The sequence below is a fragment of the Neoarius graeffei genome, chromosome 10 (assembly GCF_027579695.1).
Source record: "Neoarius graeffei isolate fNeoGra1 chromosome 10, fNeoGra1.pri, whole genome shotgun sequence".
In the NCBI taxonomy this organism is placed as follows: domain Eukaryota; kingdom Metazoa; phylum Chordata; class Actinopteri; order Siluriformes; family Ariidae; genus Neoarius; species Neoarius graeffei.
Genome location: NC_083578.1, coordinates 49,910,490 through 49,937,012, shown reverse-complemented (window position 1 = coordinate 49,937,012; position 26,523 = coordinate 49,910,490). Strand labels below are relative to the sequence as shown.

At 41.6% G+C, this 26,523-nt stretch overlaps 1 protein-coding gene across 2 annotated transcripts in view; it reads right to left on the bottom strand.

The window, feature by feature from the left end:
• The window catches only part of efna5b (ephrin-A5b), a 302,082-nt gene that overhangs the window by 235,897 nt on the left and 39,662 nt on the right, over positions 1 to 26,523 (bottom strand). The window contains exon 2 of one of the 2 annotated variants that reach the window (XM_060931859.1): positions 3,950 to 4,069. The exons of the other annotated variant lie outside the window; for it this stretch is intronic. Coding sequence (XP_060787842.1) covers positions 3,950 to 4,069 — 120 coding nt within the window. The remainder of the gene's footprint in view (positions 1 to 3,949; positions 4,070 to 26,523) is intronic. 2 annotated transcript variants of the gene reach the window in all.

Below are 26,523 nucleotides of genomic sequence, written 5' to 3'. Positions count from 1 at the left end.
TCTGGAACCTATAAGGTCCATCTGATCTTGGCTGACCCATTATTTATTACTCATGTTATAGTACTCTTTAGGCAACTAGGTATGTGTTCAAAAGAAATCAAACTTTATGATTTATTAGGTTTTAAAAATAAAAAAAAAAACATTTTGCACCTATAATTCAAATGCATATTGCAAATGTATTACAAGGTCTACCATAAAAACAATATGACCACTGGAAAGAGCTTGCTCTGATTAGCAAATGCACAAAATATTAAGTTGGTACCCTAAACCAAACTATAAATATTAAGGTATCAAGTACGGCATGTTTTATGATAGACGGAAATGCTGTTTTAAGGCATATTACAATACAATTACAAACCTACAGTGTAGGAAAAATAACAACCTTAAAAATACTTTATTTGAAGAGCTTAAACAGTGTATTGATTTGTTTTTCCACATCAGATGGAAGTTTATACTGCCTGCCAGTTGATGTAAGTGGGGCATCAATGATTTTCATGACATGCACCAGAGGGACTCAACAGTTATCCTCTCTCCTGGGCCAGCTGTAAGTCTGAGAGGGACCATGAGGATGCATAAATGTTACTTGTACATCTTGATCCTCCTCTGATAATGCAAGAATGTTGCCTATCCACCACTGTCTGCCATACAAACATACAACATATTTACCAGGAATTGTATCTGCCAGAGAGACTACTGATTTAACGGGGGTTTTATGCATTACTTGTAGCCGATTCCCACTCATATCCACAATGAAGCTAGGACCACCTGACACCCTGCTGACCTGCAGCTAGTTGGACATGATTGGAACGAATGAGTGGTTGTCTCCTATTCCAGGAATAGTAGCTGACCTTGAAAATCTTGTCTCCAGTGCTTTTCCACTCTCCATAACTTCCCCTGTACCAACCCAGATGAAATGGATGTTCTTGATGTTTTTCTGCCCACAGAAACAGATCAGACGGGGTTAGTATGTGATCACTCGTGACTGCCTGTAAGCTAGCTCGAGCTGCTGACCGCTTTACAGTGCCTCCAATACCATCAGAGGGTGATTTACCATGAGAAGTGGCAAAGCAATGCCGTTCTGCCAAAAGTCCAAAATCGTTTGCATGCTTTATTAGATTTGTGAATTTTTTATAGTTTTTGTACTGGGCTGCTGATCTGTCACTGAAGTAAATGACCTTTTTCAGCTGGGGATGTATCTGGCTGGCAAATGGAAGCTCAAATATATGCTTCTAAGGGATAGTGATAAAAATCCTCATGAATTTTGTGGTTTTTCAGTTTTTATGCATCTCTGGATGCATCCAAGTAGATTATACGTATGCCTTAAAACAGCATTTCCTTCTATCGTAAAACATGCTGTAATTGATACCTTAATATTTATAGCTTGGTTTAGGGTAACAACTTCATATTTTGTGCATTTGCTAATCAAAACAAGCTCTTTCCAGTGGTATAATTGTTTTTATGGTAGACCTTGTCATACATTTGTAATATGCATTTGAATTATAGGTGCAAAATGTTTTTTTAAAGCCTAATAAATCAAAGTTTGATTTCTTTTGAACGCATACCTAGTTGCCTAAAGAGTACTATAACATGAGTAATAAATAAGAAAATTTGAAAGATCTGATGTGCTTTAATGTGGAGATATGGGGGGTCAAAGTTGCTCCAAAGCACGATAGAAGATTTTTTTTATGATTTTCAGCAAGCCATAACTTGGCAAATATTGAACTGTGAACTTTCTATTTTAGTACTTAAAGGCGTCTGGCATTGAAGAACAATCCTTGAAAATTGAATGTATCTTGCATGAATAGTTTAAAAGTAATGACTTATGGAAGTTAGGTCCGTTTTCTGTAGCATGCATTTCAACAGTGAAATTGGGGCCACACCCCTTTTTTAAAGCCCCTATATCTCTGAAACTAATGAAGGTACAAGCCTAAAAATTTGTACACTATTTATTGGGCACACTGACAATATTTCCAGAAAGTATGAAGCAAATCTGAGATGGTCAGTGGCGAACATTTTTCTAAATCTGGTGATTTGGGGCGGAATTGCCATCAAGCCTTTTGTTAATGGTGTTTATGAGGTAAAGGTATAAATCTGGAGGGTCCTCAGACATAGAGTGTTTTGGTAAACTGGGATGTATGGATGCTGTCAGTCCCCCACTCGCTTGCTCACTCGAGTTTGTTGACGGTGTAGTGGCTGGCTGCTTTATGTCCCGGGGCTCCTTCATGCCTGTTTTACTTTCTGGCTCTCCCCTTTTAGTTATGCTGTCATAGTTAGTTGCCGGAGTCTCTGCTTGTACTCAGTGCAATATGTATACTGTTCCTACTTATTCAGGTGACACTGGGCATACCTAACAACCTGTGTTCCCCCCCCCCCAAAATCTGTCACTCTGAGTTACATGTCGGTCCTGGGATCGAGATGCTGACCTCTTCTGCTCCTCGGACCTGCCTGATCCATCCTGGTGCCCTGTGTCTGGTTGGAGTCTCATCGCATCGCTCTTGTGGAGGACGGCCCCATGTGGACAGTTGAAAGTCACGCCTGGAGGACGCTCTGGACACTTACAGTAATGCTTTTATGGCTGAGGACTACAGTTGAAATTGCTAACTTTAGGACTGCAATTGTCATGAACAGTTTTGCACTCAAGTTTCCATCAATGAAGAGTTTATAACATCAACGAAACTGACTTCATGTTAAAACTGTTAATGTTATAGTCATGTTGTCTGTTGTTGCCCAAATGAGAATGGGTTCCCTTTTGAGTCTGGTTCCTCTCGAGGTTTCTTCCTCATGTCATCTGAGGGAGTTTTTTCTTGCCACCGTCGCCACAGGCTTGCTCATTGGGGATAGATTAGGGATAAAATTAGTTCATGTTTTAAGTCGTTCAAATTCTGTAAAGCTGCTTTGCGACAATGTTTATTGTTAAAAGCGCTATACAAATAAACTTGACTTGACATTTTGATTACACAAAACTGGACTTTGCAGGTTTTGGAAATAAGCCTTTCAACTTGCAGCCAAACAGTTAATCTTCCTGTCCACCTATAATGTGTGATTGGCAAGCCAAAGGGAAAGCCCGCATCCTAATGCTAAACATCAGCTTGGTTTTAAAGTGTAATTAGGGAGGAATGAACAATCATCCTAAGTGTGTGTGTGTGTGCGCGCGCGCCCACTGCCATCTACACATTTGCTCAGCTTAAAGACATAGGAGCTGTCTTGTGGGTGTGTGCTTGTATCGTGTAATGGCTTAATTCCTATTGATTACAAAAAGAAGACTGCAGAGTAAGTTTTCTGTAGGAGTTACAGTTATTCCAGGCTTTGAGAAATTGTGCCAATATTCAATAAAATATCAGGAGGAGAACAAATCATTTTATCAGTCATTCTGTCTTTGTCTCCACAAACAGAGGCTGTGGCAAGAAGCAGCTTAGCATAGGTGCACACTTTCTGTCTGTCTTTCCTTTCCAGGGAAAGTGAGGGACAACAGCCCTCTGACATGTAAAAGAGCAGTGATAAACTCAAGTATGAGAGGCAATTTGCTCATCTATGGCACAGGAGTGGATTTAATAAAAAAAAGCCACAGCTTAAAGGACAAGAAAGTGAGAGGTGAAACCTCTCAAAAGCCAGAGAGAAGGGAAGACACACCATATTAAAAAGCAGCCTGCAGTTCTGAAAAGCACCGTGAACTAATAAATATAAAGCATGTTATCTAGACAAGGATAAGATCCTTCATCTGAGAAAAATACATTGGAAACTTGAAACATATCAACCGTATCATGAGAGCCTTAATTTTCTTAACATTACACTAATAAGGACAAAGACATTTGTAGTTAAAGATCATTTATGATGGCAGTCAAGTGATTCCAAATGTAACAGACAAGAGATGTGAGCACCCCAACCAGCACCCCACCCTCTAGTCTTGCCAAGCAGCTAATATATCCCTCTTTCATAGATAATTACTCACAGCAGGAAAAAAGTGCATTTCCTTAATGATGAGCCTTTGGAACACACTAAAGGACATGGACGGCAGGAGACGGGCATAGCTCCATGCCTCCCAACAGATGGTGTGTAATCTGGATAGAGACTGGGGTCACAAAGCAAATGCTGCCATCAGTCTCTGAACACACTCAAATGGAGGAAAAAAAAAAAACACAGAGTCAGGGTTTCATGGAAATAGAATCATGCTTATGCATAACATGTGAATGGGGTACATTTTTCAAAGCATTTCATTTTAAACTGTACCCAAATACATTCTACATTTCACAGAAGAGTGCCTAAGTATGTGTTCTATCCATCTGATAAGCCCAACTCATTAGCAGATTCCTTCAATAAATCTTTATGTAAGACAAGGAACAACTCCGCTCCATTTGACCTGAGCTGTAGCCTCTGGCAAGAAGATCCAGGATCTCTGGTTAACAAAGGAAAATCACTGAAACAACAATGAACTGATGCAAGCGCATCCCACTGGTTTTACACTTGACCTCTTCATTCATAGAGGAAACTTCTAATGTAGATATTTGCCTGTTTCCTAAAGGCCTACCAGGGACACAGAAAGGTTACAAGACAAATGCTCTTTGAATCAGCAGAGGTAAATGAGGGGAAAACCCTAAACTACTCTATATGATTCAACAATTAATTTCCAATTAATTCCAATTTCCACCAAGTGACGGTTTTCCATTTCTGGTTCCAGAGAATACACTGTGTTTGTCATCACTTCTCACGGGAGTTATCTTTTACCAGTTTTTACTTTTTGAGACAATTTTGCATGTGTCTGTTGTTTTGTAATTTTCTGATTTGGTTGTGTCCACCTACTGATTTCAGTGCAGCTCCAATGAGCCAGAGTTTGAAGACAGAATGTTTCTGGCCAGCTGTGGATTGTGTACAGGATGTGATTACATTCAATATGTCTGCTGCTTTTGTCAGTGGTAGGAGAGATTAAAAGGGACTTTGCTCTGTTCCTTTCACTCTCATTTTTGTGCTATTTGATGCCCTTGTTCCTGGATGTCTCAGGGCTGCTTGACACCCCATGCTGTGAGGTGTCTTTTCTCACTTGTGATGCTTATATATCTCTGAGAATCCTTGGCGTAACATTCAAAGGAGTAGTGCTCAATACAGTAGTGGGACTGTATCCAGCTAAAGCACTGTTTTGACCTAAGAATAGAATGCCTTTATTGTCACTGCACAAACATACAGTGAAACTTAGTTCATGATAAGACAGCAAAGCCACTGCATACATGCACACTGACACTCTTGGGCACTTCCCATGTTACCCTAGCTGCATGTCTTTGGACTGTAGGGGAAATTAGAGCACCCAGACACAGGGAGAACATGCAAACTCCACATAGAAAAGTCCCTATCAGCCACTGGGTTCAAACCCATAACCTTCTTGCTGTGAGGCAACAGTGCTAACCGCTTACACCACTGTGCTGACCTTGGAACAGCTTTTAAGAGATGCCACAATGTTTTGGGTTTTTTGTTTTGTTTTTTTAAGTATTGCTTTTTAAAAAAAAAAGCCATTTTAATTTTGATCTTTATGAGAAAGATAAATACAAAGTAATAACAGTAATAATTATACTATTTTTTATGAGTAGTAGTAGTTGTGTAACAATTTGAATTTGAACCCCCCCCCCCCCCCCCCACTGATGTTAATAGACTTTTGTACACACATATACAGACTAATATACGTACAGTGGTGCTTGAAAGTTTGTGAACCCTTTAGAATTTTCTATATTTCTGCATAAATATGACCTAAAACATCATCAGATTTTCACACAAGTCCTAAAAGTAGATAAAGAGAACCCAGGTAAACAAATGAGATCAAAAATATTATACTTGGTCATTTATTTATTGAGGAAAATGATCCAATATTACATATATGTGAGTGGCAAAAGTATGTGAACCTTTGCTTTCAGTATCTGGTGTGACCCCTTGTGCAGCAATAACTGCAACTAAACGTTTCCGGTAATTGTTGATCAGTCCTGCACACCGGCTTGGAGGAATTTTAGCCCATTCCTCTATAAAGAACAGCTTCAACTCTGGGATGTTAGTGGGTTTCCTCACATGAACTGCTCGCTTCAGGTCCTTCCACAACATTTCAATTGGATTAAGGTCAGGACTTTGACTTGGCCATTCCAAAACATTAACTTTATTCTTCTTTAATCATTCTTTGGTAGAACGACTTGTATGCTTGAACCAGCTCTCTACTCTTGCAAGGATACTGGAGGGTGCATGGGAGTTTGCCCAATCGGTCTACATGTGTTTTGTGGACCTGGAGAAGGCTTACGACCGTGTCCCTTGTGGTGCCCTGTGGGGGGGTGCTTCGGGAGTACGGGGTTCAGGGCCCACTACTGCAGGCCATTCAGTCCCTATATGACCGGAGCAGGAGTTTGGTTTGCATTGCTGGCAGTAAATCGGACTCGTTGCCGGTGCATGTTGGACTCTGCCAGGGCTGTCCTTTGTCACCGGTTATGTTCATAACTTTTATGGACAGAATTTCTAGGCGCAGCCAAGGGGCGGAGGGTGTCTGGTTTGGTGACATCAGGATCACGTCTCTGATTTTTGAGGATGATGTGGTCCTGTTGGCTTCATCAATCTGTGGCTTCCAGCATGCGCTGGGATGGTTTGCAGCCGAGTACGAAGCGGATGGGATGAGGATCAGCACCTCCAAGTCCATGGCCATGGCGCTAAGCCGGAAATGGGTGGAGTGCCTACTCCAGGTCAGGGGAGAGTTGCTACCTAAAATGGAGAAGTATCTCTGGGTTTTGTTCACGAGTGAGGGTAAGGGGGGAGCGGGAGTTGGACAGAAGGATTGGGGCAGCGTCAGCAGTGATACGGACACTAAAGTATCACAACGGTCTGTTGTGGTAAAGAGAGAGCTGAGCCAAAAGGCAAAGCTCTCAATTTACTGGTCCATCTATGTTCCCACTCTCACCTATGGTCACGAGCTATGGGTAGTGACTGAAAGAATGAGATCGCGGATACAAGCGGTAGAAATGAGTTTTCTCCGCAGGGTGGCTGGGCTCCCCCTTAGAGACAGGGTGAGAAGCTTGGCCATTCGGGAGAGACTTGGAGTAGAACCGCTGCTCCTACATATCGAAAGGAGTCAGTTGAGGTGGTTCGGGCACCTTCCTGAGGCTTCCTGAGTTGTTCGCGCCGAGTCCTTTTTTCCCGCGAGTGCCGGCGTTAATTACTAATCCTTTTTTAACTTTTTTTTTTCTACAAATAAATTTCCAGTATCCTCTTCATTTTTATTGTACTGTCGCTTTCATTTTTGTACTTTTCACTTTCGCTTTCCTTTTTCCGGTTTTTTTTTTCCCATTTTTTTCTCTTTTTTTTTCGGAAGAACCCCGAGACCGGAAGCTTTCTTTTTCTCTCCTCCTGTGTAAAGACCACAAGCGGAGGCCATCCACATCTGATCTGCTTTAATATCAACAGATCTTCATTTAAGGTACGTGAATCTTTTCATCATGGCACACCTTCAGCCTGTTTAGTGTGCTGAGTGCAGGATGTTTAGTCATTCTTCCTCCATCACTAGCGATAGCTTTATTAGCTTTACTTGTGATAAGTGCAGATTAGTTAGCTCTCTGACGGAGAAGATTACAGTGCTAGAAGCGCGTGTCCAGGCTTTAGAGCAGGTTAGTGAGCGTGAGAACAGTGTAGTTTCTGTTAGGGAAAGTCTGGACGCCCTAGGTGGAGTTAGCAATCCCCCAACTCCGGCATTAGAGCCCTTACAGCGGGGCGAATGGGTGACGGCTCGGCAGCATAAGCGTAGAGCCAAAGCTACCGCTGAGGCTCGCCCACGGGAGCACCACTCCTCTCCGCGTCACGTGTCGAACAGGTTTGCTCTCCTTAGTGATGCACCCACTGAGAAACCTGAAAGAGCTCTGGTTATAGGGGACTCTATCATACGGCACGTGAAATTAGCTCAGCCTTTAGGGGCACCAGCAGCTTTAGTCAGGTGTATACCGGGAGCCAGGGCGCCGGACATAGCAGGTAATCTTAGGGTCCTAGGCAAGCACAGGTTCTCAAAGATAGTTATCCATGCAGGAGCTAATGATATACGCCTTCATCAGTCTGAGGTTACTAAGAGTAACTTTGTAGAGGTGTTTAAATTAGTGAAGGCGATGTCCGATGCTGTAGTATGCTCTGGCCCCATCCCAATGCGGCGTGGCGATGTAGCTTACAGCAGGTTATGGTCGCTGAACTGCTGGCTGTCCAGGTGGTGCTCTGAAAACAGTGTGGGCTTTATAGATAATTGGGCTAATTTTGAGGGCACTGCTGGCCTGTTAGGGTGGGACGGTATCCATCCCACTCGGGAAGGTGCTGCTCTCATTTCCTGCAGCATAGGTCATAGTCTCAGAACAGGCCTAGTTAATTTCTGACAATCCAGAGCCAAGGCCAGGGAGCAGACGAACAGGCTAAACCGACTGTCTGCTAGCTGCACAGAGTCGTCACTCAGGGCCCACTACATCGAGACTGTGTCTGTTCCCCGAGCTCAACAAAAAGGTAGAAATTTTCAGAGAGTTTTTTCCAGTAACCTAATCAATATAAAATTAGATCATACTGACCGTACAGCTGCTGCCAGCACCTTTGATCTAAAGGTGGGGCTATTAAATATTAGATCTCTTACATCTAAAGCGCTAATGGTTAATGAACTCATTACTGATCAGGAGTTTAATGTACTGTGTTTAACAGAAACATGGATTAAGCCAAATGAATATATAGCATTAAATGAAGCGAGTCCTCCTGGATACAGTTATATACACCAGCCTCGTCTAACTGGCAGAGGAGGAGGCGTCACGGTTATTTATAACGATTATCTAGGTGTAACACAAAAACCTGGTTATAAATTTAATACATTTGAAGTTCTACATACTCATATAATGTATGTAGCCTCAAAAAATAAGTCTACCCAGTTAATTCCATTGCTTATTATTTACAGGCCCCCGGGGCCATATTCTGAGTTTCTTTCTGAATTTGCAGATTTTATCTCAGATCTGGTTATTTCCTTAGACAAAGCTTTAGTTGTCGGAGATTTTAATATTCACTTCAATAACCCAGAAGACCCTTTAAAAACAGCGTTTGTGTCCATCTTAGATTCAGTTGGGATTAAGCAGAATGTCATAGGACCGACCCATAATGGTGGTCACACCCTTGATCTAATACTAACATTCAGATTAAACGTAGACAATATAATCATACTTCCACAGTCTGAAGTTATCTCAGATCATTGTCTCATCTCATTCAAAATATGTCTGAGTAATAATATATGCACCTCACCACGCTACTGTATTAAACGTACTTTCACGTCAACTACTGCACAGAGTTTTATAAATGATCTCCCAGAGCTGTCAACTTTGATTGGGTCACTGTCAGCCCCTGCAGACCTTGATCAGGCAACTGAATGCTTAGAGTCAACATTCCACCATACTTTAGATAATGTAGCTCCTCTAAAAAGGAAAATGGTCAGAGACAAAAAATTAGCACCCTGGTATAATGATGACACTCGCACATTAAAACAGACCACTCGAAAATTGGAACGTAAATGGCGTCAAACGAGCTTCCTGAAGTATAGAAAAGCTCTAAGTGCTGCGAGATCAACATATTTCTCCTCCCTAATAGAAGATAACAAAAATAATCCTAGATTCCTATTTAATACTGGAGCAAAATTAACCAGGAATAAGTCCACTATCAACACATGCACACCTGCAATATGTAGTAGCAACGACTTCATGAATTTTTTTAATGACAAAATTGAGAATATCCGACAAAAAATTCAAACTACTAATTTAAGGTTAGACAATGAAAGTGACCTTGTAGTTAACAATATAACTGTATCAGATCATCAGTTAGAATGTTTTACTCCCCTAAAAGAAACTGAATTACTTTCATTAATCTCTACATCAAAAGCCTCAACTTACGTACTAGATCCCTTACCGACACATCTATTCAAACAGATAATGCCTGGAGTAATTGAACCGCTTCTAAAAATAATAAATTCTTCTCTTATGATTGGCTATGTACCCAAATCCTTTAAACTAGCAGTTATCAAACCCCTGATAAAAAAACCTGACCTTGATCCCTGTCAGCTGTCCAATTATCGGCCAATATCAAACCTCCCCTTTATCTCCAAGATCCTTGAAAAAGCTGTGGCACAGCAGTTATGCTCATATTTACATAGGAATAACATCCATGAAATGTATCAGTCAGGATTTAGACCTCATCATAGCACAGAGACAGCACTGGTTAAAGTAGTAAACGACCTACTGTTGGCATCTGATCAGGGCTGTGTCTCGCTACTTGTGTTGCTTGACCTTAGTGCAGCATTTGATACCACTGATCAATCCATTCTTCTGGATAGACTAGAAAATGTTGTGGGAGTTAAGGGAATGGCCCTCTCCTGGCTCAGGTCTTATCTAACTGATCGTTATCAGTATGTTGATATAAATGGTGATATTTCTAGACGTACCAAGGTAAAGTTTGGTGTTCCACAAGGTTCTGTCTTGGGTCCACTGCTTTTTTCTCTATATATGTTACCTCTGGGCGATATTATTCGTAAACATTGTATTAGTTTCCACTGTTATGCTGATGACACACAGTTGTATGTCTCTGCAAAACCTGATGAGAGACACCAGCTTAATAGAATTGAGGAATGTGTTAAGGACATTAGACACTGGATGCTTATTAATTTCCTTCTGCTTAACTCTGACAAGACTGAAGTACTTGTGCTAGGACCACATACAGCTAGAAGTAAGTTTTCTGATTACACAGTGACTCTGGATGGCCTTTCTGTTTCTTCACGTACAGCAGTAAAAGACCTCGGAGTGATTATTGACCCCAGTCTTTCATTCGAAACTCACATTGATAACATCACCCGGATAGCTTTCTTTCATCTCAGAAATATTGCAAAGATAAGAAATTTAATGTCATTGCATGATGCAGAAAAACTAGTCCATGCTTTCGTTACCTCCAGGTTGGATTATTGTAATGCCTTACTGTCTGGATGTTCCAATAAGTGCATAAACAAGCTCCAGTTAGTTCAAAATGCAGCAGTAAGAGTCCTTACTAGAACTAGAAAATATGACCACATCATGCCTGTCTTATCCACACTGCATTGGCTCCCAATCAAATTTCGTATTGATTATAAAATACTACTATTGACCTTTAAAGCACTAAATGGTCTCGCACCACAGTACCTGAGTGAACTTCTGCTCCTCTATGACCCGCCACGCCTACTTAGATCAAAAGGTGCAGGCTATCTGCTGGTACCTCATATAGTGAAGGCTACATCAGGGGGCAGAGCCTTTTCTTACAAAGCCCCACAGTTATGGAACAGCCTTCCAAGTAATGTTCGGGAATCAGACACAGTCTCAGCATTTAAGTCTAGGCTGAAAACATATCTGTTTAGTCAAGCCTTTTGTTAATGGTGTTTATGAGGTAAAGGAGTAGATCTGGAGGGTCCTCAGACATAGAGTGTTTTGGTAAACTGGGATGTATGGATCCTGTCAGTCCCCACTCGCTTGCTCACTCGAGTTTGTTGACGGTGTAGTGGCTGGCTGCTTTATGTCCCGGGGCTCCCTCATGCCTGTGTTACCTTCTGGCTCTCTCCTTTTAGTTATGCTGTCATAGTTAGTTGCCGGAGTCCCTGCTTGTACTCGGTGCAAAATGTATACTGTTCCTACTTATTCAGGTGACATTGGGCATACCTGTGTTTTCTTTCTCTCCCCCCCACCCCAAATCTGTCCCTCTGAGTTACATGGAGTCAACAGAAAATCTTTTGGTGGAGAGGGTGGAGACCTCAACTGGCTATCGTAGCCTGCAGGGAATCGGCCGTCAGACATTCTGTCGCATGTCCCAGACCCAGTGAAATGTAACTGAATTGTCTTGGCCAGCCCTAAGGGTCCCATCTGCATCTCATCATTACTGAGGAGTGTGCTCCCATCACCCAATCAAGCATCCAGCCAGAGCAGGTCATGATATTTTTTATCATATTAACATGCCATTGTTGTGTGTTATGCCTGATGTAAAGACTCTCGTCTCTGCGAGCCTACCACACAGATTTAATACTTGTCATTTTTAGGGCATACCTAACAACCTGTGTTTTCTTTCACTCTCTCTTCCCCCCCCAATCTGTCCCTCTGAGTTACATGTTGATCCTGGGATTGAGATGCTGGCCTCTTCTGCCCCTCGGACCTGCTTGATCCATCCTGGTGCCCTGTGTCTGGTCGGAGTTTTATCGCACCGCTCCTGTGAAGGACGGCCCCATGAGGACAGTTGAGGGTTATACCTGTTAAAACTGTTATTATAGTCATGTTGTCTGTTGTTGCCCAAATGAGGATGGGTTCCCTTTTGAGTCTGGTTCCTCTCGAGGTTTCTTCCTCATGTCGTCTGAGGGAGTTTTTCCTTGCCACCGTCACCACAGGCTTGCTCATTGGGGATAGATTAGGGATAAAATTAGCTCATGTTTTAAGTCGTTCAAATTCTGTAAAGCTGCTTTGCGACAATGTTTATTGTTAAAAGTGCTATACAAATAAACTTGATTTGAAACTTGATTTGTTAGGATGCCCCCTGGACGCCTCCCAAGGAAGGTTTTCTGGGCATGCCCCACTGGGAGGAGACCCCGGGGCAGATCCAGGACATGCTGGAGAGATTACATCTCTCAGCTGGCCTGGGAATGTCTCGGTATTCCCTCAGAAGAGCTGGTGGAGGTGGCCGGGGAGAGGGAAGTCTGGGCTGCTCTGCTTAGGCTGCTACCCCCACGACCCGAATCCAGATAAGTGGTAGAAGATGGATGGACTTGTATGCTTAGGGTCGTTGTCTTGCTGCATGACCCACCTTCTCTTGAGATGCAGTTCATGGACAGATGTCCTGACATTTTCCTTTAGAATTCGCTGGTATAATTCAGAATTCATTGTTCCATCAATGATGGCAAGCCGTCCTGACCCAGATGCAGCAAAACAGGCCCAAACCATAATACTACCACCACCATGTTTCACAGATGGGATAAGGTTCTTATGCTGGAATGCAGTGTTTTCCTTTCTCCAAACATAATACTTCTCATTTAAACAAAAAAGTTCTATTTTGGTCTCATTCATCCACAAAACATTTTTCCAATAGCCTTCTGGCTTGTCCACGTGATCTTTAGCAAACTGCAGACGAGCAGCAATGTTCTTTTTGAAGAACGGTGGCTTTCTCCTTGCAACCCTGCCATGCACACCATTGTTGTTCAGTGTTCTCCTGATGGTGGACTCATGAACATTAACATTAGCCAATGTGAGAGAGGCCTTCAGTTGCTTAGAAGTTACCCTGGGGTCCTTTGTGACCTTGCCGACTATTACACACTTTGCTCTTGGAGTGATCTTTGTTGGTCGACCACTCCTGGGGAGGGTAACAATGGTCTTAAATTTCCTCCATTTGTACACATTCTGTCTGACTGTGGATTGGTGGAGTCCAAACTCATTAGAGATGGTTTTGTAACCTTTTCAAGCCTGATGAGCATCAACAGTGCTTTTTCTGAGGTCCTCAGAAATCTCCTTTGTTCGTGCCATGATACACTTCCACAAACATGTGTTGTGAAGATCAGACTTTGATAGATCCCTGTTCTTTAAATAAAACAGGGTGCCCACTCACACCTGATTGTCATCCCATTGATTGAAAACGCCTGACTCTAATTTCACCTTCAAATTAACTGCTAATCCTAGAGGTTCACATACTTTTGCCACTCACAGATATGTAATATTGGATCCTTTTCCTCAATAAATAAATGACCAAGTATAATATTTTTGTCTCATTTGTTTAACTGGTTTCTCTTTATCTACTTTTAGGACTTGTGTGAAAATCTGATGATGTTTTAGGTCACATTTATGCAGAAATACAGAAAATTCTAAAGGGTTCGCAAACTTTCAAACTCCACTGTGTGTGTGTGTGTGTATGTGTGTGTGTATACACACACACCTGATATAGGGTATATATGTGTATAAATTATAGTCAGTTGGGATAGGCTCCAGCTTGCCTGCGACCCTGTAGAACAGGATAAGCGGCTCCGGATCATGGATGGATGGATGGATGGATGGATGGATGGATGGATGGATGGATGGATGGATGGAAGGGTATATTAAGCTGCAGAGTTTTGAAAGAGTATAATAATAATGCTGGAGCTTTGTTTCCGTTATCAAAGGAACACAGTCCTGTGTAAAATGTCACTGTGGAACCAGAGTGTAGAAATGAACCTACAGTTCAAGAGAGTTCTACACAAACACACTGAACTTTACAACAGCTGTACGTATGTGCAATGGAAATAAATCGACTAAGGCAAGAAAAAACTATTTTGGATAAAATGGTTATCGTCCGTTACACACTTATCAACCTGTGTGACTCAATTGTGCCTTTGAATCGAGAATAAATGAAAAGGGAACTGAACATTAACTGTTTACTGAAATTATTCTTAGAAGGGTGATTATAGTTACTATATAACTACAGCTACAACGGGAATGAGCTGATTCTGTTCGTGTTTGTAATTATTGTACCATCCACTATTAGATAAAATTAAAATAAAATCTTACAATATTGTTTGAAAGTCTAGAGCAATATATTTTGTTATTTTACAAATAATAACACTTCAAATATTGTTTTAACAATAATAAGCATCATTGTATAAATGACAGAGTGCAGATAGCTGTGTAACTAAATGTCCTTGAGGTTGATGAGACATGGACAAGTGGGAATAAGATCTAGCCCACAGTTCAAGTCAAAGCTCTTTGAGAGTAAATGCTTTGGCTTTCATAACATTCTGTTCCCAAAAGCTGATGTCAGGAAAAAGTCTTTACACAAAGAAGGTTTTCTTGCTTCTGTACTTTTTTTAAACTGTTCTTCCGTGTCGGGACTTTTCGGGAAAAAGAAGGTATATTCCAACATGTAGCTAATGCTAGGCCACAAATCTGCACCATCACTCCAGTCATTTCGAGGAATTTTGCACGGATCAGAATCACTAATAAACTCTCATTTCCGTGTATATCTATCCTTCGCTTTTTCTGACTAAGATTATCCAAGTAATCCGGTAGTAGCTAAAAAAAAAACTGTATTTTTCAACAGCAACAGATGCCGGACATCTCCACTTGGCTTCAGTATATGAAAAGCCAATCAGTGGGTCCCGTATGTGTTTACGATTTTTACGGTATGTCACGATTTACAACCAATGGGAGACACCCTTTGTCAGCTGTCCACCAATCACAGGTTCCCATGCCACAATGGCGGTATGCTGATGCATATTTAGAAAATAAAAATTATATCATTACGAAATATATGAAACCATCAAAAACAATTTAAAAATCATAATATATATACTGGTTAGAGTTAAGGAACATTATTCAGTGATATCATTTATTATTAACTCCAATCGTGAAATAAAAGTTCCAAGTTTGACACCTGTCTGCTTCAACTGCGCTGCTGGCACACGATGTCCTTGACCCTAGTTGCCCTTAGCCAACTGGTATAATTACATCATTACGTGGACCCCTTTGAGCCGAGCTTTTCCAGTACACTCAAACACATGCATACTTTGATGAATTATAGCCAAAAACAAGGAAATTTGAATGATTCCCTCAAAATATTTTTGTACTTTTACAGAGGCTCCAACTTGGGAAATTGCAAAGAGGGAGATTCTCCCTCTCTGCGAGTAGCTCGGAGGGAGACAAGTTTAAGCGCCGTAGGCGCGAAGGCAAGTTTTATATATATATATATATGAATGATTCACCACATTTTGTGTCAATTAAATCTTATTAATAGTAACAGATCTAGATAAATCCAATGACTATAGACCAAACTTTAATATGCCTAAAGTCAATGTTAATGTCAATAATGACTATTAGAAATTGCCAATGGTAAACCCTCTGATGATAATGTTCTTCTAATAATATTCTATTTCTAAGTTTAAGTTAGTAAAAGTGAGACAAAAAAAAGTCAGACAAGTTCGTTAGAATCTAATGTCTGGTCTGGTGATCTAACCTTGTCAGGTATAGGGTCGTCTTACTGCCATCCAAAATAGTCCGCAATTCGTCCCTGGCGACCATCGCGACAGGCGATCCGAACTTTATCTTGGTGCTTTTCTGATATTTTTTCTTCGTAGTTTGGCTTTCGTCATTTCCACCAATGGAACATCGTTTCATTATCTCATTCAAGAGAACATAAAGTTAAAGACGAGCAGGCGATAAATACAGACGAAAGGCGGACGCAAAAAACAAACAAGATGGTTGAGTGTCGCGGGTTTTCTCGTTCTCTTGCGCGTATCATTAATAGCGCCATCTGTATGCTTTATCGGTAACTGCTAAGACATTGGGTGGGCTCAAGTGTGTACCCTGCGGTGTACCGAATTCCGCTCGATTCATATGCGCGCTTGATCTGCGCGCACATACCTCCGGCATTCACTCCAATCCCCGTTACGGCATATACCGCGGGGTACACACTTGTGTCCACCCATACAATGTCAGACACACGAAAAGTGGAAAGTCAACTATTAATTTTCGTCAACATAAACGCATCAAGTTATATATTGTTTTAACTAATCATGTGTAGTAAGGGCGGACGGGAGATTTTTATGTTTGTAGTGGGAGGTCGGGAGGATTTTCTAAAATGTTCCCTAAAGCGGGAGATCTCCCGCCCATGGCGGGAGAGTTGGAGCCTCTGCTTTTATATATTGTTGCATTGATGAATAAAACTTTTCAATGCATTTCCCGTGAAACGAGATGAGCTACTTTAGACTGGTTCCCTGCTCTCTTAGCGCATTGTGCCTGTGTTGCTTAGGCTGCCAGCAAAAACTTTTGTCGTCCGATCAGACAATTACCATTAAAGTTTTACTCCTCCTTGCACAGACACTAGTCATCTGGGACGATCGGACATGAGGTATTTCGAGCATTTTTATTTTTATATCACACATCACATCACATCACATTATCTCTAGCCGCTTTATCCTTCTACAGGGTCGCAGGCAAGCTGGAGCCTATCCCAGCTGACTACAGGCGAAAGGCAGGGTACACCCTGGACAAGTCGCCAGGTCATCACAGGGCTGACACATAGACACAGACAACCATTCACACTCACATTCACACCTATGGTCAATTTAGAGTCACCAGTTAACCTAACCTGCATGTCTTTGGACTGTGGGGGAAACCGGAGCACCCGGAGGAAACCCACGCGGACACGGGGAGAACATGCAAACTCCACACAGAAAGGCCCTCGCCAGCCCCGGGGCTTGAACCCAGGACCTTCTTGCTGTGAGGCGACAGCGCTAACCACTACACCACCGTGCCGCCCTTTATATATATATATATATATATATATATATACACACACACACAGTGGGGAAAACAAGTATTTGATCCCTTGCTGATTTTGTTGGTTTGGCCACTAATAAAGACTCGATCAGTCTGTAATATTAATGGTAGGTGTAGTCTAACATGCTGAGACAGAATATCACAAAGAAAATCAAGAAATCGACTTTAAAGAATTTGTATTAATTTATTTGCATTTTATTGAGGAAAATAAGTATTTGAACCCTCTTGCCAAAAGGACTTAGTACTTTGTGGCAAACCCCTTATTAGCAAGCACAGAGGTCAGACGTTTTTTGTAGTTGATGACCAGGTTTCTGCACATATTAGGAGGAATTTTGGTCCACTCTTCTTTGCAAATGACCTCTAAATCATCAAGATTCCGTGGCTGTCGCTTGGCAACTCTGAGCTTCAGCTCTCCATAGATTTTCTATAGGATTCAGGTCCGGAGACTGGCTGGGCCACTCCATGACCTTGATATGTTTCTTCTTCAGCCATTCCTTGGTTGCCTTGGCTGTATGCTTTGGGTCATTATCCTGCTGGAAGACCCATCCACGACCCATTTTAAGCTTCCTGGCAGAGGGAAGGAGGTTTTCACTGAGGATTTTACGGTACATGGCTCCGTCCATCCTCCCATTGATACGGTGAAGTAGCCCTGTGGCCTGTGCAGAAAAACACCCCCAAAGCATAATGTTACCACCTCCATGCTTGACAGTGGGGATGGTGTTCTTGGGGTCATAAGCAGCATGTCTCTCCCTCCAGACACGACGGGTTGAATTGATGCCAAAGAGCTCAATTTTGGTCTCATCTGACCATAACACCTTCTCCCGGTCACTCTCCAAGTCATTCAGATGTTCATTGGCAAAGTTCAGGCGGGCCTGCACATGTGCTTTCTTAAGCAGGGGTACTTTGCGAGCACTGCAAGATGTTAGACCATTGCGGTGTAAAGTGTTACCAACTGTTTGCTTGGTGACTGTGATCCCAGCTGCTTTAAGATCATCCACTAACTCTGCCCGTGTTGTATTAGGTCTATTTCTCACCGTTCTCATGATCCTGGAAACCCCACGAGGTGAGATCTTGTTTGGAGCCCCAGACCTAGGTCAATTGATGATCATGTTGTGAGTCTTGTACTTGCGCACAACTGCACCAACAGTTGTCACCTTAACGCCCAGCTTCTTGCTAATGGTTTTGTAGCCCATACCGGTCTTGTGCAGGTCTACAATCTTCTCCCTTAAATCCACAGAAAGCTCTTTAGTCTTTCCCATGTTGGAGAGTTTGGAGTCTGACAAACTGATTGATTCTGTGGCCAGGTGGCTTTTATACAAGTCTATAGTGATATCAGGTGTCTTCAATTTAGGTGACAAGGTAATTTGGAGAGTCTAACTTGTCTGTATTAACAAGAACTCCTGATGGTTACTAGGGGATCAAATACTTCTTTTTCTCAATAAAATACAAATAAATTAATATAGATATTTAAAAGTTATTTTCTGGATTTTCTTTTTGATATTCTGTCTCCACATGTTAGAATACACCTACCATTAAAATTACAGACTGATCAAGTCTTTCTTAGTGGGTAAACCAACAAAATCAGCAAGGGATCAAATACTTGTTTTCCCCACTGTATATGAGTGATTCCACGCTTATGGGTACTGAAATGGGGACATGAACTTATTCACCTAAAACCATTTCTTTTTTTACCATCAGGTCACAAAACATGTAATCTTTAATGAATGATATGTTAAAAGATAACTTTAATTTTCTGAGATGTAATAAAAACATATTTATATGCCAAAGTCAAGCCTATGAGTTCCAAAATGATGTCTGTTACATTACTTCTGTTACGATTGTCCATCTCGCATCTGTTACAAATGAATTACAATCTAGCTATATACCATGTTAATCTTATTGAAAGAATGTGTATGTTTATTCTACTACACATGTTTATTAATTATATTTGCTAAAACATCGCCTTCCTATGTTTCAAAAAGTAATTCTACATTGTTAAAATTGAGAATATATATGTCCACAACACTTCTGTTACGTTCTGACTTGGGCATATAAATATGTTTTTATTACATCTCAGAAAATTAAAGTTATCTTTTAACATATCATTCATTAAAGATTACATGTTTTGTGACCTGATGGTAAAAAAAGAAATGGTTTTAGGTGAATTTTTAAAATTAAGTTCATGTCCCCATTCCAGTACCCATAAGCGTGGAATCACTCATATATATATATATATATATATATATATATATATATATATATATACATACTACACCACCACTGTGCTGCCCTATATATATATATATATATATATATATATATATATATATATATATAGGGCAGCACAGTGGTGGTGTAGTGGTTAGCGCTGTCGCCTCACAGCAAGAAGGTCCGGGTTTGAGCCCCGTGGCCGGCGAGGGCCTTTCTGTGCGGAGTTTGCATGTTCTCCCCGTGTCCGCGTGGGTTTCCTCCGGGTGCTCCGGTTTCCCCCACAGTCAAAAGACATGCAGGTTAGGTTAACTGGTGACTCTAAATTGACCGTAGGTGTGAATGTGAGGGAAAATGGTTGTCTATGTCTATGTGTCAGCCCTGTGATGACCTGGCGATTTGTCCAGGGTGTACCCCGCCTTTCGCCCGTAGTCAGCTGGGATAGGCTCCAGCTTGCCTGCGACCCTGTAGAACAGGATAAAGCGGCTAGAGGAGATGAGATGACATAAATAATACACACACACACAGTGATGCTTAAAAGTTTGCTAACCCTTGAGAATTTTCTATATTTCTGCATAAATATGACCTAAAACATCATCAGATTTTCATACAAGTCCGAAAAGTAGATAAAGAGAACCCAGTTAAACAAATGAGACAAAAATATTAGACTTGGTCATTTATTTATTGTGGAAAATGATCCAATATTACATATCTGTGAGTGGCAAAAGTATGTGAACCTCTAGGATTAGCAGTTAATTTGAAGGTGAAATTAGAGTCAGGTCTTTTCAATCAATGGGATGACAATCAGGTGTAAGTGGGCACCCTGTTTTATTTAAAGAACAGGGATCTATCAATGAAAATCTGATCTTCACAACACGTTTGTGGAAGTGTATCATGGCGCGAACAAAGGAGATTTCTGAGGACCTCAGAAAAAGTGTTGTTGATGCTCATCAGGCTTGAAAAGGTTACAACCGTGGTTGGCACGGTGGTTGCCTCACAACAAGAAGGTTCTGGATTTGAGCCCAGCAGCTGGCGGGGGCCTTTCTGTGTGGAATTTGCATGTTCTCCCTGTGTTTGCGTGGGTTTCCTCTGGGTGCTCCGGGTTCCCCCACAGTCCAAAGATATGCGGTTAGGTTAATATGGGACAGCCATGGGCTGAGGTGCCCTTGAGCGAGGCACCTAACTCCCAACTGCTCCCCAGGCGCAGTGGGCGGATGGCTGCCCACTGGTGTGTGTGTGTGTGTGTGTGTGTGTTAAATGCAGAGAGGAATTTCACAAGTGTGTGATAAATAAAGTTGTGCTTTAAAGAGTTTGGACTCCACCAATCCACAGTCAGACAGATCATGTACAAATGGAGGAAATTCAAGACCATTGTTATCCTCCCCAGGAGTGGTCGGCCAACAAAGATCACTCCAAGAGCAAGGCATGTAATAGTCAGCGAGGTCACAAAGGACCCCACAGTAACTTCTAAGCAACTGAAGGCCTCTCTCACATTGGCTAATGTTAATGTTCATGAGTCCACCATCAGGAGAACACTGAACAACGATGGTGTGCATGGCAGGGTTGCAAGGAGAAAGCCACTGCTCTCCAAAAAGAACATTGCTGCTCATCTGCAGTTTCCTAAAGATCATGTGGACAAGCCAGAAGGCTATTGGAAAAATGTTTTTTGGACGGATGAGACCAAAATAGAACTTTTTGGTTGAAATGAGAAGCGTTATGTTTGGAGAAAGGAAAACACTGCATTCCAGCATAAGAACCTTATCCCAGCTGTGAAACATGGTGGTGGTAGTATCATGGTAATATCATGGGCCTATTTTGCTGCATCTGGGCCAGGACGGCTTGCCATCATTGATGGAACAATGAATTCTGAATTATACCAGCGAATTCTAAAGGAAAATGCCAGGACATCTGTCCATGAACTGAATCTCAAGAGAAGGTGGGTCATGCAGCAAGACAATGACCCTAAGCACACAAGTCATTCTACCAAAGAATGGTTAAAGAAGAATAAAGTTCATATTTTGGAATGGCCAAGTCAAAGTCCTGACCTTAATCCAATCGAAATGTTGTGGAAGGACCTGAAGCGAGCGGTTCATGTGAGGAAACCCACCAACATCCCAGAGTTGAAGCTGTTCTGTTTGGAGGAATGGGCTAAAACTCCTCCAAACCAGTGTGCAGGACTGATGAACAGTTACCGGAAACGTTTAGTTGCAGTTATTGCTGCACAAGGTGGTCACACCAGATACTGAAAGCAAAGGTTCACATACTTTTGCCATGTAATATTGGATCATTTTCCTCAATAAATAAATGACCAAGTATAATATTTTTGTCTCATTTATTTAACTGGGTTCTCTTTATCTACTTTTAGGACTTGTGTGAAAATCTGATGATGTTCAATGAAAAAGCAACAAAATATGGAATAAAATTATCTGATGGTAAGAGCGTATCTTTTTTTATTTTTCAAAAATTATTATAGCATTTTTCACACATTGCTACTGTCATTTCGCCAGTTTGTTTACATTCTAAGCAGAAGTTATTTTGTCGTTTTGGATAAAATTTTTATTTATCAAATTTGCAAAAAATAAAAATGCTCTGTTTCTCAAAATCCAGTGAACGTGGATAGAATAAAACAGTTATTCCACTCAATCTTGTCACACATGGCTTATAGCCGACGAGGTGCTCATGTATGACTCGATTCCGTGAAGTTACTATTATACATACAGATATGAGAGAGAGAGAGAGAGAGAGAGAGAGAGAGAGAGAGAGAGAGAATGAGAATATTACACAGTGGCATGAAGATGTGAAATTTATCTTTGAGTGGTGAATGTATATATTCACGAGTGAGCAAAGCCAACGAGTGAAATATTTTTAACAAGAGAAGATAAACATATCTTCATACCACCATGTAATGTTATTTATATTATATAGACACATCCAACGATCATTGAAAAACTGGAAGAGAGCACAATAGTGGAAATATTGTCAAAGTTCTACTTGGAGGTGAGGAAAAGTGACAAGACTTTTACAAGAAGACTTCACTCGTGGACTTCACTCAGCAAAGCCCTTTTGTTTTGAACAACTGCAATGTAACAATTAACTATTTCCAAAAGTAACTTTGAACTTGAACTGTCAGCCTGTATATACAAGTTGGGTTGTTATTCAGGCTTTTTGGACTTGTACCATTTATATTGTTAGAACTTTGGCTTTGTACATCATATTGACAGAACATTGAATTACATTCGATCAGAATCAGCATTCAATATTGGTAAGTTACCCCCCTGTTCTTAACTTTTTGTAAAATCTATAATTGTTCCATTGAATGCATAATAATAATAATAATTAAAGCCGCAAGCGGCCTCGACGGGCCCTCGCGCCAGCGGCCGGGGGGGCGGGGGCATGCGTCCCCGCGAAATACCGTAAAGAGTTTGCTTGCCAAGTTTGACAAATCAGAAGCTGCAATATCATTTGTGCCATAACCAGCACCCCCAGGGGCGAAAGTGCACAAAATTTGGCGTATATGTCAGGTGAGCTATGAAGAGTTTGCCTATGAAGTTTGATGACAATTGAGTAAATAGAAGATGAGATATAGATTTTTGAAGAATAAATTTTTTGGTTTTTCCCATGTCAGTAGGTGGCGCTATGCTGTACATGAGCGATTATGAGTTGGAGAAATAAGTGTCTACAACAGCAACGCACTATCACAAGGTAGTGGTGTGAAGGAAAAGCATTATGGAATTATTTACCAAAAACCCGTTTTGGAGCAATTGCGTCGGCCAAAAACAGCGCCCCCCATGGATGAAAATTCCCAAAATGTGGTATACATGACATGGGAGGTAGTAAGAGGGTGGCCGTGAAGTTTGACCAAATGTGAGGAAAGATTGGATTTTTTGCCCAAAAATAGCGCCCCCAGTGGCGAAATATCACAGAAATTGGGTAACATGTCAGAAGCCCAATGAGGGATTTGCGTGTGAAGTATGAGCAGTTTTGAGCAATTAGAAGATTTGTTATGAATTTTTAAGCATGTAAAATTTTGCATTGAAAATTGATTGACGTATAACTTCTGAACGGTTTACGCTACGTGAAACTTATTTAGTAACTTTTGTCAGCCATGTCTATAGATGATGTCTATCAATTTTGGTGACATTCCTCTGAACGGTCTAGGAGGAGTTGCGCCGTCTTCGTGGCCATGCATTTCGCACAAAAGTGAAATTACCTCACTTCCTGTTGGGCGTGGCTAATGCATTGGCAATACATTTTTGTCCGGCTTAGTGAGATACATATGCCTACCAAATGGCATGCCACTACTACAAACTACATGGCAACCAGGCACCTGAAAGCGGGAGGCCAAAATCACAACGAGTTAGGGGGCGCTATAGAGGCCCTGAGGCCCGCCTGGATCTGGGCTTTTGGTTCTCAGTAGCGGTGGCAGTCTAAGAAAAAGGAGCCAAATTTCGTGCGTTGTCGACCATGGCAAGTGCCCCAATAAGGGTCTTGAAAAGAGTTTGCTTGCCAAGTTTGACAAATCAGAAGCTGCAATATCATTTCCGCCATAACCAGCACCCCCAGGGGCGAAAGTGCACAAAATTTGGCGTACATGTCAGGTGAGCTATGAAGAGTTTGCGTATGAAGTTTGATGACAATTGAGTAAATAGAAGATGAGATATAGATTTTTGAAGAATAAATTTTTTGGTTTTTCCCATGTCAGAAGGTGGCGCTATGCTGTACATGAGCGATTATGAGTTGGAAAAATAAGTGTCTACAACAGGAACGCACTATCACAAGGTAGTGGTGTGAAGGAAAAGCATTATGGAATTATTTACCAAAAACCCGTTTTGGAGCAATTGCGTCGGCCAAAAACAGCGCCCCCCATGGACGAAAATTCCCAAAATGTGGTATACATGACATGGGAGGTAGTAAGAGGGTGGCCGTGAAGTTTGACCAAATTTGAGGAAAGATTGGATTTTTTGCCCAAAAATAGCGCCCCCAGTGGCGAAATATCACAGAAACTGGGTAACATGTCAGAAGCCCAATGAGTGATTTGCGTGTGAAGTATGAGCAGTTTTGAGCAATTAGAAGATTTGTTATGAATTTTTTAGCATGTAAAATTTTGAAGTGAAAATTGATTGACGTATAACTTCTGAACGGTTGATCCTACGTGAAAAGTATTTAGTAACTTTTGTCAGCCATGTCTGTAGATGATGTCTATCAATTTTGGTGACATTCCCATGAACGGTCTAGGAGGAGTTGCGCCGTCTTCATGGCCATGCATTTCGCACAAAAGTGAAATTACCTCACTTCCTGTTGGGCGTGGCTAATGCATTGGCATTACATTTTTGTCCGGCTTAGTGAGATACATATGCATACCAAATGGCATGCCACTACTACAAACTATATGGCAACCAGGCACCTTAATGCGGGAGGCCAAAATCACAACGACTTAGGGGGCGCTATAGAGGCCCTGAGCCCCAGCCAAGTTTGGGCTTTTGGTTCTGAGTAGCGGTGGCAATTCTCGGAACTGGTGCCAAATTTCGTGCGTTTTCGCCCATGGCAAGCGCCCCGAAAATGGCCCAACAGCGGAGAAAAATAAAGAAGAAGAAGAAGAAGAAGAAGAGAACGGAAGAATAATAATAGTGAACTCTTACAAGAACAATAGGGCCTTCGCCCTATAGGGCTCGGGCCCTAATAATAATAATAATAATAATAATTAAAGCCGCAAGCGGCCTCGACGGGCCCTCGCGCCAGCGGCCAAGGGGGGCGGGGGCATGCGTCCCCGCGAAATACCTTCCACAGCTTCTTCGGCAAGAGACATTACTCCCACAATGGCGACAAAGCACAGAATCGGACACAGAGTACACGGTGCGCTGAGCTGTTGTCATGGACAGAACATTTTATGCCATGGCTTCCCAACCAAATTAATGTATTTACCACATCAGTCACCAAGGTATAGCTACATAGGATTGTCTTCTGTTAGACATCTATTAGTCTGTATGTAACGCTACAACACTTGCTCCCGACTGCCTACCCATTCCCCACAAGTCATGTGTGTTTAAGGCAACCAAAACAACATACTCCTGGTGCCTCATGATTGTAAACACCTCTCCTGCAACTGCTACAGCGCAATGAGCGCCCCCAGTGGTCCACAAGTCATGTGTGTTTAAGGCAACCAAAACAACATACTCCTGGTGCCTCATGATTGTAAACACCTCTCCTGCAACTGCTACAGCGCAATGAGCGCCCCCAGTGGTGAAAGTTCACCAAATTTGGTATACATGTCAAGGGACCTATGAAGAGTTGTTTTATAAAGTTTGATCAAGTTTGACCAATCAGAAGCCGAGATATAAATTGTTGCCTGAAAACAGCGCCCCCAGTGGCAAAAGTTCACAAAATTTGGCACATATGTCAGGTGACCTGTTAAGAGTGTGTGTATCAAGTTTGATCAAGATTGAGAAAATAGAAGATGAGATATTGATTTTTGAAGAATAAATTTTTTGGTTTCTCCCATGTCAGTAGGTGGCGCTATGCTGCACATGAGCGATTATGAGTTGGAAAAATAAGTGTCTACAACAGCAACGTACTATCACAAGGTAGTGGTGTGAAGGAGAAGCATTATGGAATGATTTACCAAAAACCTGTTTTGGAGCAATTGCGTTGGCCAAAAACAGCGCCCCCCGTGGGCGAAAAATCCCAAAATGTGGTGTACATGACATGGGAGGTAGTAAGAGGGTGGCCGTGAAGTTTGACCAAATTTGAGGAAAGATTGGATTTTTTGCCCAAAAATAGCGCCCCCAGTGGCGAAATATCACAGAAATTGGGTAACATGTCAGATGCCCAATGAGTGATTTGCGTGTGAAGTATGAGCAGTTTTGAGCAATTTGAAGATATGTTATGAATTTTTAAGCATGTAAAATTTTGCATTGAAAATTGATTGACGTATAACTTCTGAACGGTTTATTCTACGTGAAACGTATTTAGGAACTTGTGTCAGACGTGTCTGTAGATGATGTGT